At 25.3% G+C, this 14,187-nt stretch overlaps 3 protein-coding genes across 3 annotated transcripts; all 3 read right to left on the minus strand.

The window, feature by feature from the left end:
• Positions 1-511: 511 nt before the first annotated feature.
• LOC128951303 (ATP-binding cassette sub-family G member 1-like) lies at positions 512-5,770 on the minus strand. Its single transcript, XM_054296553.1, has 7 exons — positions 5,729-5,770; positions 3,220-3,770; positions 2,459-3,158; positions 1,969-2,353; positions 1,438-1,587; positions 676-1,371; positions 512-575 (listed from the first exon to the last, which is right to left on the minus strand). Exons 2-7 carry the CDS (start codon positions 3,763-3,765, stop codon positions 512-514), a joined length of 2,541 nt encoding a protein of 846 aa, XP_054152528.1. The 5' UTR covers positions 3,766-3,770; positions 5,729-5,770.
• A 720-nt stretch (positions 5,771-6,490) lies between these two features.
• Positions 6,491-9,253, minus strand: LOC128951304 (uncharacterized). Its single transcript, XM_054296554.1, has 5 exons — positions 8,907-9,253; positions 8,514-8,639; positions 7,768-8,411; positions 6,997-7,324; positions 6,491-6,494 (listed from the first exon to the last, which is right to left on the minus strand). The coding sequence occupies exons 1-5, from the start codon at positions 9,251-9,253 to the stop codon at positions 6,491-6,493; spliced, it is 1,449 nt and encodes a 482-aa protein (XP_054152529.1).
• Positions 9,254-10,252: 999 nt separating this feature from the next.
• Positions 10,253-10,675, minus strand: LOC128951305 (ATP-binding cassette sub-family G member 4-like). The gene has a single exon (XM_054296555.1). The coding sequence runs from the start codon at positions 10,673-10,675 to the stop codon at positions 10,253-10,255; it is 423 nt and encodes a 140-aa protein (XP_054152530.1).
• Between the last annotated feature and the right edge of the window lie 3,512 nt (positions 10,676-14,187).

The following is a 14,187-nucleotide window of genomic DNA, read 5'->3' on the forward strand; positions in this document are numbered from 1 at the left end:
AACAATTGCAATGTATAATGCATTTCATTGATAGGAATCAATGCATTCATCAATAGATAAGAAAAGAAAAACATAATCAAAACTAATGTAATCATTGTTTTGATGTCTTTCCTGAATAATGTGGACAATATCTGTGATAAACTCTGTGTACAAAATACACTCAAAATGATTGTCGTATAGTATATGGCAAACATAGTCCACGATCGGTACATATTGATGACCAGACAAAATGGTATCAAATATATAATAATAGGCAATGTTTCAACAATTGAACTGGACCAAAAATAGCTACCTGAGCTATACCAACCTAAATAAAAGTAGATTATTATTATAATGGAAAAAAGTCAAGTAATATTAAAATTGAAAAATAAAATAAAATTGATTTAATTACCATTTTGATGTTCATTTATAAATAAATTAATTAGTGAACTAAATGATGCACAGGTATACAATAGGACTAACAAACAGGTCGCATAAATTATTAAATTATTATATTTCAAGTTTCTAGTAATTAGTACTTCATCTCGGATTTGGTCAGCAGTTTGATTACAACCAATAAGACTACCGAAATCATACTCAAGACAACCATCCGGTAAAATCATTTGCACATTGAATAATGTGTAGAATATGAAACCAAATATTATAAAAATACTTAATTGAAATAACACTAAATACCAGTTTGTTATATATGAGTACCACATAAATCGTTTTAATAATGTATATAAATCTTTAATTGAAAAACGTTTTGTCAGGAATTGATTTGTGTGATCACTAGTCTTCAAATTTTCATCGATTATAATATGTTTTAATGTGTTTTGTTTGGATTTGTGTTTTGCCGATAAATTTAGCACAATTTCGTTGTCGTTAACTTCGGAAGCAATTTTCAACAGTACTTCAATCGGTACTTCATTATCCTTGAAATCAATATTATTCTCAATCATTATTTGTTTTAAATTTTGAGGACTTCCCTCGTATATAGCATGTCCTCCTTTGGCCAACACATAAATGTTGTCAAATATATTGAATAATTCGTTGTTTGGCTGATGTATGCTAACAATGATAGTCATATAATGATTACGGGAAAGCGATCTCAAACAATGTATAATATTTATCGCTGCATTACTGTCCAAACCAGAGGTCGGTTCATCAATAATTAAAAGATTTGGTTTTATTTGTGAAGTCAGTTCACTGGCTATTACTATACGTTTGCGTTCACCACCACTACAATTGGTGACACAATTATCGGCGATATCACTGATAAGAAATTCCGACATTAAATCGTTGACTATTTTATTGTGATCTAACTGTCCAACAATTCGTGAATTTTTTAGTTTTGACGCATAAAGTAGTGTCTGTTTGACAGTAAGTCCGCTTAGAAGATGTTCACCAATATTTTGTTTAATAAAACATGATTTATGAAAATTGTTATTATAATATATAAAACTATTATCTGATAAATGATTGCCATAGTTTGCAGTCAAGCATTTTAATAGTGTTGTTTTGCCGGCACCCGACGGTCCCATAATTGCAGTTAAGGACTGACTTTCAATACTTCCACTAATATTATTTAAAATAGTAGTTGATTTGCTAAGTTTGTTAAATTTTGTCAAATATCTGGTTAAAGTCAAATTAATCCAAGCAATCATTAATTTATTATTATTATTACTATTAATTTTTTGATTATTATCTATAATGTAATTATTTTCACTGATTACTGATATATTACAATTATTTGTAACCTTTTCAAAGTCGTTATCAGTGTTTTTAATTTGTAATTTTGTTTTTATTAATAAGTTTAGAGATATTTTGCTAAATATTTTCCAAATCTTGCATTGAAATACAATAAACATCAATATAACTAATACAAAATATTTAATCAAAAATTTCAATGATAATGTATAAAATATTTTTGAATCATTTATATTGTATTCAATCAATATATAGTTTGTACTATTATTATTTGGACACCGATCCCAGCCATACATTGCAATTAATGTCATTTTGAATGTATAAGAAAAATATGATATATCACTGATTATTTGATATAAGTACGACATATCGTCATAGGATATTATATAACTGTCAAAAGTCATAAATAAGCTCAGTATAAACATTGATAACGTAAAGGCTATTATATTGTTTTTACTAAATATAATGCCAATCATTGAGCCGATAGTCTGATTACATAACAGTGTCAATAGTATCGCAGCCAACAGCCAGAAATAGTTGTTCACAGTTATCATCGGTTGATAATAATATAACACTATAGACATCTGTATTGTCGAGTAGATTACAGTTATCAGACAATCAACTATAAATCGGGACCAGAAATATACACCCGAACCGTACCAATCTATATGATTCAAAATTATTAATATTAAAATTATTGTCAAACTTCAGTTCAAAATTATTAATTAAATATCTATTAGTTTATAATAATATTCAATTAAATACTTACTGTTTTTATATTCTGTATTAAATATTATGAATTCCGATGAAAAACTTGTTGTCATTATAGCTAAATGTATTGCAAATGATATGACTCGAGAAAACTCTATATAGTTTAGACTTTGTGTAAGAATTGATTTATCCGATTGCCATTCAATACAGGTTTGATTGGTGTCATCATTCAGACAACCGGTCACTTCACTAATACGTTCATTAAATACCGATCCATAAAATATGTTAATCAAAGCAAACAGTAACAACTGTTTTAATAATTTAGTCGATTGTCTACAAAATGTTAGTTTCAATGATCGTTCAAATATATACCAAAAGTCACTGAAATTAAATGATTTGTGTGTCGATTGAATGCATCCATTAGGTAATTGTTTCATATGATTGAAAAAATCTAGATTTTTGTTTTCATTGATTTGTTTGACTTTTTCCAATAGTTTTATAGCGTTTGACGAGTTTATGCCTTCAGACGATATTTTAAGCATCACTTCAATGGGAACTTCATTTTCATTCAAATCTATCCCACAATCAGTCAAATAATGTTTCATTTGTTGAGGACTTCCATCATATATAGTATGTCCTCCTTTGGCCAACACATAGATATTGTCAAACATTTTAAACAAATCATTGTTTGGCTGATGTATGCTAACAATAATTGCAATGTTATGTGTTTTCGACAAAATTTGCAAACATTTCATTAGCTTAAAAAAATTATTAACTATTATTATTAAAAATGAATATATTTATTTTTAAAATTTATACCTCAAAAGCTGCATTAGAGTCGAGACCAGTGGTGGGCTCATCCATGAACAGTAAGTTTGGTTTTTCAATTGATGTCAACTGTAATGCAATGGCTATACGTTTGCGTTGACCTCCACTGCACTTCTCAATTGTCGTGTCATTGATATCATTGATCAACAATTGTGTCATCAGTTGTGTTATATTTTCTTCATGTTTGACACCTTTATAGTTACTATTATTAACTTTTGACGAATAACTGAGTGCTTCTCCAACTGTGAGTCCATCAATGAGCCGATCGTTTTGGTCTTGACTTATGAATCGCTTAACTATTGGTTGACTTTCACTACAATAAACTCGAGAGTCATCAGTGATTACATACTTAGTGCTTGCATTCAAACATTTAATTAGTGTTGTCTTTCCCGATCCCGACGCTCCCATTAGTCCAGTGATTGTCCCGAAATCAAAGCAACCATTAAGTTGTTTTAATATACTTTTTGGTGATTTCATACATTTATTGACACTTACACTGAGATCTTTAAAACCAATTGCATTTATTTTGTTAGACATATTTTCTATATTAAAATTTTAAAAAATAACTTATTATTAATATTATTTGTTTAAAAACTTGAAAATAAACTATTTATAAAATATATTTTACAATATTAAATTTCTCACTATTCAAGTATATTATAATATTTCTGATGTCATCAAATATACTGTTTTTTTTGTAGCTAATATCTACTATAAAATTAATATTTAAAATAAATACCAGAAATATCATATCTTATTAGTTTTTAAACTGGATCATTAACCTTTAATTGTTCAAGGTTAATTTTTGTGGCAATTAAAATACCTCTTTCTCTCTCTCTCTCTCTCTCTCTCTCTCTCTCTCTCTCTCTCTCTCTCTCTTATATCTATTTACAACACTATTACTATTTATTAATTTTTATATAAAATTAGACACAAATATTTAAATAAATATATTTCTATAATATGTGACAAAATTAGTAAAAGAAGTTTTTTAAATAAAATTAATATGAAATATTTAACCTAGGCCAAAAATTATTTTTGCAATTATGGATTTTACTAACGTTTACACTGTTTTACTAAATTTTTCAAAAAACGACGACAGCGGCGATGCTTTTAATTTCAATTATCGGGTCAACAATACGTTGGATTTAAAAGTGACCAAGGACAATTTTGTAGATAATTATAAACTAAATAAGATTGTAATTGATTATAAAATTAGATTTATTATATTAATTGACATATTTATAATAACATAATTATTATAAATAATTAAAACTATAAAATTAATTAAAAGAGTATTTCAAAATTAAAGATTAAATTAATAAAAAGTTAATTAAAAAATTATTTTAAATTATAATTTTTGCTTAATTATACTAATTTTGATATCAAAAGTATGTCAATTAAAATAATAAATTTAATTTTATAATAAACTTAAATATTTAAAATAGCAATGGTTGTTTTACTATAATATAAACTATGATTGAACAAAAATATTTATAGATAATATTTTTGACTTTATTTTGCAGACTTAATTAGATAAATGTATGTCTGATTTTTAAAAAATAAATTAAATAATTTAAATTTAATCCTATACTCACAAATTGTGTCTTTAAATTACTTATATTGACTTTTACTGTATTAATAATATTTGAAAATAATAGGTTTTGATAAACAATCTAAACATTAATACAAAATGCTTAGCGAGAGTTATTTCCAAAACAACATATAAAATATATATATAAAATATAAGAAATTTTAGTACATTTTAAAATCAGGGTTGCGATAAGCTCTTTTACCCCCTCATATCACAATTTTTTGGGTCTTACCCTTCCCTTGATTAAAGTCAAAAAATTAGCAAATATATATATATATATATTAGGTTTCGCAATTTATTTTTGTCTAGGAGTACTAAGTTCGAAAAACTAAATATAGTTACTAAACAAATATTAATTAAAATTAAAATTTTTGTAAATTTTAAAAAAATTTCGGCATTCAAATTTTAGTATGGGGTCAATTTCACATCATTTTTTTAGCGACATTTTTTTGGAAAATAACATTTTGGTTTCTGTGAGGATAAGCCGCCCTCACCCCATACATCCATAGATCGCAACCCTAATATAACTTTATATAAAGTATAAAGATATACAGTATATGTAGTTAATTAGTAGTGTAGTAATGTTAGTAGTAGTAATTTTGTAATATAAACTTATTTTTTTAAATACAATAATATCATTTAGATTTTATTAGAAATTTTTTAATTAATTATAATATATTTCATTAAATTTTTATATTTTTAATGATTTGTATTATTAGATATTATTTCTATTACTATATTATTGAATCTTAATATATATATATATATCAATTTTCGATAATTATATTTAGCTAATAAATAGAAAAATCAATTTACATTAATATTAAAAATATATATAAATTAAATTATTATTTTATGATTTATTATGATTATAAAATAATTATAATAAAAAAATAAAATTTATACCTTAATACATGTGTAATTAATGTGGAAACCAGTGATGTACTCAATCATGAAAAGTAAGTTTGGTTTTTCAATTGATGTCAAATGTAATGCAATAGCTATACCGTATAGCCTATACGTTTGCGTTGACCTCCACTGCACTTCTCAACTGTTGTGTTATCAGACACTTAAACATAGGTTTCATATTATTTGACATATTTTCTGTATTAAAACTTTTTAAAAATAACTTTTTATTAAATAGGAATTTTTTTATAACTAGATAAATACTAGACATATTAAATTTTATTAGCGATTAATTGTCAAGGTTAATCTAAGTTGTCAACAAAAATAAATTAATATATCAAATAGACATTTACTATAATATTATATTATTAATATTATTAATATTATTAATAAACATAAACCATGTCATACCAGTCCCTATGCTTTATTCGATATACTGTATGAATGAATTTAATTTTACAAAACTATGTTATTATATATAAATTTATATACAGTAACAGACAGGTATAACAGTTATATAAATTATATAAAATATAGATCTTAATACAATTGATTTTTCATATTAGTTTTAAATATGTTAGTGTAAGTTGATGAATTTTTATTTTATTTTTAAAAAATATATTGTTATGATTACATTAAAATCTAACATTTTTATTTAACAATAATATACTATATTGATTAAAGTTCCCCAATTAAATTCCTCCAATTTTTTGGGAAATTTTTTTTATTTTCCTTTCCTTAATGAAAGACCTCAATATATTTCTAACTATTAGAATAAATAGTAAAAAATACAAATAATGAATTCAGTATAATTTTATTTCTTATTTTTAATTTTAAGATATTTACAAATTCAAAAATCAGTTAAAAATTATAAAAATTTTTAATAAAATATAATACTTTAATAATTCTGTTTTAATAAATTCTAAAATATATATATTGTGTGAAAAAACATATTCATATGATTTATGCTTAAGAACTTTTTTTTAACAATGTTTTAATAATTATCACAACTTAATAATAATTAATAAATATTTATTTATTTATAGTTAACTTTAGGTTTATTGTTATTTTTGAAGACAGTATTAAATTTTGATATAAATAATATTAAAGCTAATAATTTGTATAATACAACCAAAAATATCAAATGTACATAATTTGGCCAAAAATCAGTATCGTTTATACGTAATACGTATAATATTGTATTTATATTATTATGATCGCACCGTCCAAACCCATAGATAGATAAAACTATCAGTTCGTAGGCATACCTCAGAAATGATAAATTAGATAACAATTGCAATGAATAATGCATTTCATTGATAGGAATCAATGCACTCATTAATAAATAGGATAAGAAAAACACTATCAATACTAATGTAAGCATTGTTTTGATGTCTTTCCTCAACAGTGTGGACAACATCTGTGACAAACTCTGTGCACACAATACACTCAAAATGATTGTCGTATAGTATATGCCAAACATAGTCCACGATCGGTACATATTAACAACCAGACAAAATGGTATCAAATATACGAGGATAGGCAATGTTTCAACAATAGAACTGGACCAAAAATAGGTACCTGAGCTATACCAACCTAAATAAAAGTATAATAGATTATTATTATATTATTGGGAAAAAATAAATTAATGTCAAAATTGAAAAATAAAATAAAATAGATTTAATTACCATTTTGATGTTCATTTATAAATAAACTAATTTGTAAACAAAATGCTGCACAGGTATAAAGTAATATTAACATTGATGTTGAATAGATAACTAAATTATTGTATTTCAAGTTTCTAGTAATAAGTATTTCATCACGAATTTGGTCAGCAGTTTGATTACAACCCATAAGACTACTGAAATCATATTCAAGACAACCATCCGGTATAATGATATCCCATTTGAATAACGTGAAGAATTCAACAGCAAATATGATAAATGAAATTAATTGAAATACTAATAAATACCAGTTTTTTATATAAGAGTAAAGCATTAAACGTTTTGATAGTATATATAAATCTTTAATTGAAAAACGTTTTGTCGTAAATTGATTTGTGTGATCAATGGTCAGCAGATTTTCACTGACTATACGATCTTTTAGTACGTTTTGTTTGGATTTGTGTTTTTCCGATAAATTTTGCACAATTTCATTGTCAATGACTTCAGAAGCAATTTTCAACAGTACTTCAATCGGCACTTCATTGTCATTGAAATCAATGTTTGTCTCAATCACTGTTTGTTTCAGATGTCCAGGACTTTCCTCATATATAGCGTGTCCTCCTTTAGCCAACACATAGATATTGTCAAATATGTTAAATAACTCGATATTTGGCTGATGTATGCTAACAATGATTGTTATGAGATGATAATTAGACAGTGATTTCAAACATTGCATAATATTTATCGCTGCATTACTGTCCAAACCAGAGGTCGGTTCATCAATAATTAAAAGATTGGGTTTTATTTGTGAAGTCAGTTCACTGGCTATTACTATACGTTTGCGTTCACCACCACTACAATTGGTGACACAATTATCGGCGATATCACTGATAAGAAATTCCGACATTAAATCGTTGACTATTTTATTGTGATCTAAATGTTTTACAATTTGTGAATTTTTCAGTTTTGATGCATAAAGTAGTATCTGTTTGACAGTCAGTCCGCTCAGTAGATGTTCACTAATATTTTGTTTAATAAAACATGATTTATGAAAATTTTTATTATAATATATAAAACTATTATCTGATAAATGATTGCCATAGTTTGCATTCAAGCATTTTAATAGTGTTGTTTTGCCGGCTCCCGACGGTCCCATAATTGCAGTTAAGGACTGACTTTCAATACTTCCACTAATATTATTTAAAATAATAGTTGATTTGTAAACTTTGTTAAATTTAGTCAAATATCTGGTTAAAGTCAAATTAATCCAAACAATCATTAATTTATTATTATTATTACTATTAATTTTTTTATTATTAGCTTCAAAGTTAATATCAATTATTGATATATTACAACATTTATTTGGAGCCTTTGTAATGTTGTTTTCAATGTTTTTAAAGTGAATCAAATTTTTGATTAATAATTTGTTAAATATCTTTTGAACTTTGCATTGAAATACTATAAACATTAATACAATTAATACAAAATATCGAATCAAATATTTAATTAATAACGTGTAGAATATTCTTGAATCTTTTATATCGTATTCAAGTATTACATAGTTTGAAGTGTTATTGTTTGGACAGCGATTCCATCCATACATTGCTATTAATGTCATTTTGAATGTATAAGAAAAATATGACATATCACTGGCTAATTGATATGAATAGTGCATATCGTCATAGGAAACCATATAAGTGTCTAACGACATAAATGAGACCATTGTCACCACAGACAATGCTAAGGCTATAATATTATATTTGCTTAATATAATACTAATCATTGAACCGATAGTTATATTACACAACAGGTTCAACGTTAGCACAGCTAAGAGCCAGAAATACTTGTAAACAGTTATCATCGGTAGATAATAATATGATGTAACCGTTATCTGTATGGATGAGTAGATTACAGCTATTAGACAGTCCATTATAAACCGAGTCCAGAAAAATACACCCGAACTGTACCAATCTTTTTGATTTACAAAATATTGACATTTAAATTATTTAAACAATATATAAAAATAATAATAATAATAATAATATATCATATATATATATAGTATTTGTGTTTTCATTAAAATACTTACTATTTTTATATTCTGTATTAAATATTTTGAATTCAGCTAAAAAATTGATTGTCATAATAGCTAAATGTATGATAAATGATACGACTCGAGACAATTCAATATAGTTGACACTCTGTGTTAGCACTGATTTATCCGATTGCCATTCAATACATGTTTGATTGTTGTCGATATCATTATTATTCAGACAACCGGTCACTTCACCTATGCGTTCATTAAATACCGATCCATACAATATGTTAAACACAGCAAACGGTAACAACTGTTTTAGTAATTTAGACGATTGTCGGCAAAATGTTAGTTTAAACGATCGCTCAAATATATACCAAAAATCACTGAAATTAAATGATTTGTGTATCGTTTGAATGCATCCATTAGGTAATTGTTTCATTTGTTTGAAAAAATCTAGATTTTTATTTTCATTGATTTGTTTGACTTTTTCCGATAGCTTTATAGCGTTTGAAGAGTTTATGCCTTCAGAAGATATTTTAAGCATCACTTCAATGGGAACTTCATTTTCATTCAAATCAATCCCACAATCAGTCAAATAATGTTTCATTTGTTGAGGACTTCCATCATATATAGTATGTCCTCCTTTGGCCAACACATAGATGTTGTCAAACATTTTAAACAAATCATTGTTTGGCTGATGTATACTAACAATAATTGCAATGTTATGTGTTTTCGACAAAATTAGCAAACATTTCATTAGCTTAAAAAAATAAATAATTATTTACTATTATTACTAAAAATAAATATATTTATTTTTAAAATTTATACCTCAAAAGCTGCATTAGAGTCGAGACCAGTAGTGGGTTCATCCATGAACAGTAAGTTTGGTTTTTCAATTGATGTCAACTGTAATGCAATGGCTATACGTTTGCGTTGACCTCCACTGCACTTCTCAATTGTCGTGTCATTGATATCATTGATCAATAATTGTGTCATCAGTTGTGTTATATTTTCTTCATGTTTGACACCTTTATAGTGACTATTATTAACTTTTGAGGAATAACTGAGTGCTTCTCCTACTGTCAGTCCATCAATGAGCCGATCATTTTGGTCTTGACTTATTAATCGCTTAACTATTGGTTGACTTTCACTACAATAAACTCGAGAGTCGTCACTAATTACATACTTAGTGCTTGCATTCAAAGACTGAATTAGTGTTGTCTTTCCCGATCCCGACGCTCCCATTATGCCAGTGATTGTCCCGAAATCAAAACAACCATTAAGTTGTTTTAATATAATTATTGGTGATTTAATCCATTTATTTACACTTACACTAAGATCTTTAAAACCAATTGCTTTTATTTTATTAGACATATTTTTTAAAAAATTTTAAACTAAATTTTTATAAATATTATTCTTTTTTAAAGTTATGAACTGTAATTTAATTTACAGTATTATCATTAGTTTAATTTCTCATTATAATACTCTACAACTATATTCTAAAACTTTTCATATCGTTTTTACTGAATTTTTAATAAATAAATAATAAAATTATTAAATAGCTTTTATTTACATTATTATCGATTATGTACCAAGGTTAGTCATATTTTTGTATTAAAACCTAGACTTAATTACTTAATTAATAAACAACTGATTAATCTTATTTATTTCAGAGTTGCAATTGGTTAGTCAATGCGGTTATAGAGGGGTATAATTACAATAATTTTAAAAACATATTTTGAATTAATAAATAAACTATTATATTATTGTTTTATTACATAATTTTAACCTAACCTAACATTATATTTTAATGACAACACTTACATCTACTCCGACTCCAATTTTTTAAAAAAGATTTTCTTTACTGTCTGTGTATTATAAGTGTTATTTAATTTTTAAAAATAATTTTTACTGTTTTGTTGTTATTGTTAAACTAAATATTTATTACCTGTTTATAAATTAACTTAACTTAATAGGATCTAAATATAGTATATAATTTACATATAACCTTGGTTATAAATACATTAATTGTTGATATTTTATTATTATTGTAATTTTGTAGACTAGACAAAACTCGATTTTGTTGTAAAAACATGTTTAATAAATTACTTGTAAATATTATTTAAAAATAAATTTCGTTATCTGAAATCTAGAAATGTGTTTTTGTTTTCGGATTTAAAATTTTTTTAAAAATTTAACTTCAGATTCGTTTATAATATTAAAAAATAAATTTTAAAGGAATGCATTAAAAATTATCTATTACTTCATGAATAAGGACATAATGGCGGCTAAACTATATATAAATTGCAATTTTGAAGTTTTGACTTTGATTCACATAAAACATTAAAATAAATAATAATAATATTTTTTTAAAAATACTGTACATGTGATAATCAAATTCTGTAAAATCTAAATTATATTAATTTAAAAAATAATTAGAAAGGTTAGTATTTTTAATAAACTATAAATTAGTTATTAAATAAATTAGCTATAAATTGTGTTTAATTTTAAAAAAAATAATTTGTTTTATTAGTAAATTTTACTAAATTCAATACTTTAAAAAATACAAATAGTTTTAGTATAATTTTATTTTATTTTTTTAATTTTAAGATATTTATAAACTTGCAATTTAACTTATTTAACCAATTTAACGGCAGTTTAACTTATTAAAATTACTTAACATAAATTATTATTAAATTATAATATTTAATAATTTTTTTATACTGTTTAAATAATATCATCTTTATATATAATTAAAGTTTGAGCAACAATTATATGTATAAAATATTACATTAATATACTGTATCTTAAAAAGCAGAAAACAGTTTAAACTTATTCATATAATTTATGTTTAAAATGTTTTGTGAGAAAAATACACAAAGTATTTCAAAAATTATATTATTTTTAATTTATCATAACTTAAATAAAAATAAGTATTTATTAATTATAATTAACTGTTGGATTGTTATTATTTTTGAAAACAGTATTAAATTTTGTAATAAATAATATTAAAGCTAACAGTTTGTATAATATAACTAAAAATATCAAATGTACATAATTTGGCCAAAAATCATTGTCGCTTATATCCAATACATATATAATTGTATTTATACTATTATGATCGCACCGTCCAAACCCATAGATAGATAAAACTACCAATTCGTAGGCATACCTCAAAAATGACAAATTAGATAACAATTGTAATGAATAATGCAATTCATTGATAGGAATCAATGCATTCATCAACAGATAAGATAAGAAAACACTATCAATGCTATTGTAATCATTATTTTGATGTCTTTCCTGAACAGTGTGGACAACATCTGTGACCAACTCTGTGCACATAAAACACACAAAATGATTGTCGTATAGTATATGGCAAACATAGTCCACGATCGGTACATATTAACTACCAGACAAAATGGTATCAAATATATGAGGATAGGCAATATTTCGACAATTGAACTGGACCAAAAATAACTACCTGAGCTATACCAACCTAAATATTGATAGTATTAAATTAACAAAAAACAAATGATATATATATAAATTTGATTTACCATTTTGATGTTCATTTATAAATACAGTTATTTGTGAACAAAACGACGCACAAGTAAACAGTAATATTAACATTGATGTTGAATAGATAATTACATTATTGTATTTCAAATTTCTAGTAATTAATACTTCATTTCGTAGTTTGTTATCAGTTTGATTACAACCCATAAGACTACCGAAATCATTGTCAATACAACCATCGGGTTTAATGATATCTCCATTAAATAACGTGAAGATTTCAACGGCAAATGTAATAAATATAATGACTTGAAATAACAATAAATACCAGTTTGTTATATAAGAGTAAAGCATTAAACGTTTCAATAATGTATATAAATCTTTAATTGAAAAACGTTTTGTAAGGAATTGATTTGTGTGATCACTAGTCTTCAAATTTTCATCGATTATAATATGTTTTAATATGTTTTGTTTGGATTTGTGTTTTGCCGATAAATTTTGAATTATTTCGTTGTCTATGACTTCGGAAGCAATTTTCAACAGTACTTCAATCGGCACTTCATTGTCATTGAAATCAATATTTGTCTCAATCATTGTTTGTTTCAGATCTCGAGGACTTCCCTCATATATAGCGTGTCCTCCTTTGGCCAACACATAGATTTTATCAAATATGTTAAATAACTCGTTGTTTGGCTGATGTATGCTAATAATGATTGTCATGTGATGATAACGGGACAGTGATTTAAGAGATTGTATGATATATAGGGCCGCATTACTGTCCAAACCAGAGGTCGGCTCATCAATAATTAAAAGATTTGGTTTTATTTGTGAAGTCAGTTCACTGGCTATTACTATACGTTTGCGTTCACCACCACTACAACTTGAGACACAGTTATCGGCGATATCACTGATAAGCAATTCAGTCATTAAAGCGTTGACTATTTTATTATGATCTAACTGTCCAACAATTTCTGAATTTTTTAGTTTTGAAGCATAAAGTAGTGTCTGTTTGACGGTCAGTCCGCTCAGTAGATGTTCACTAATATTTTGTTTAATAAAACATGATTTACTATAATTTTCAGTTAAATATATTTTACTATTATCTGATAAGTGATTGCCATAGTTTGAAGTCAAACACTTTAATAGTGTTGTTTTGCCGGCTCCCGATGGTCCCATCACTGCAGTTAACGATTGACTTTCAATACTTCCACTAATATTATTTAAAATAATTGTTGATTTGT

The sequence above is a fragment of the Oppia nitens genome, unplaced genomic scaffold (assembly GCF_028296485.1).
Source record: "Oppia nitens isolate AA-2021 unplaced genomic scaffold, nextdenovo-longstitch-racon4-pilon3 scaffold1_pilon_pilon_pilon, whole genome shotgun sequence".
Classification (NCBI taxonomy): Eukaryota; Metazoa; Arthropoda; class Arachnida; order Sarcoptiformes; family Oppiidae; genus Oppia; species Oppia nitens.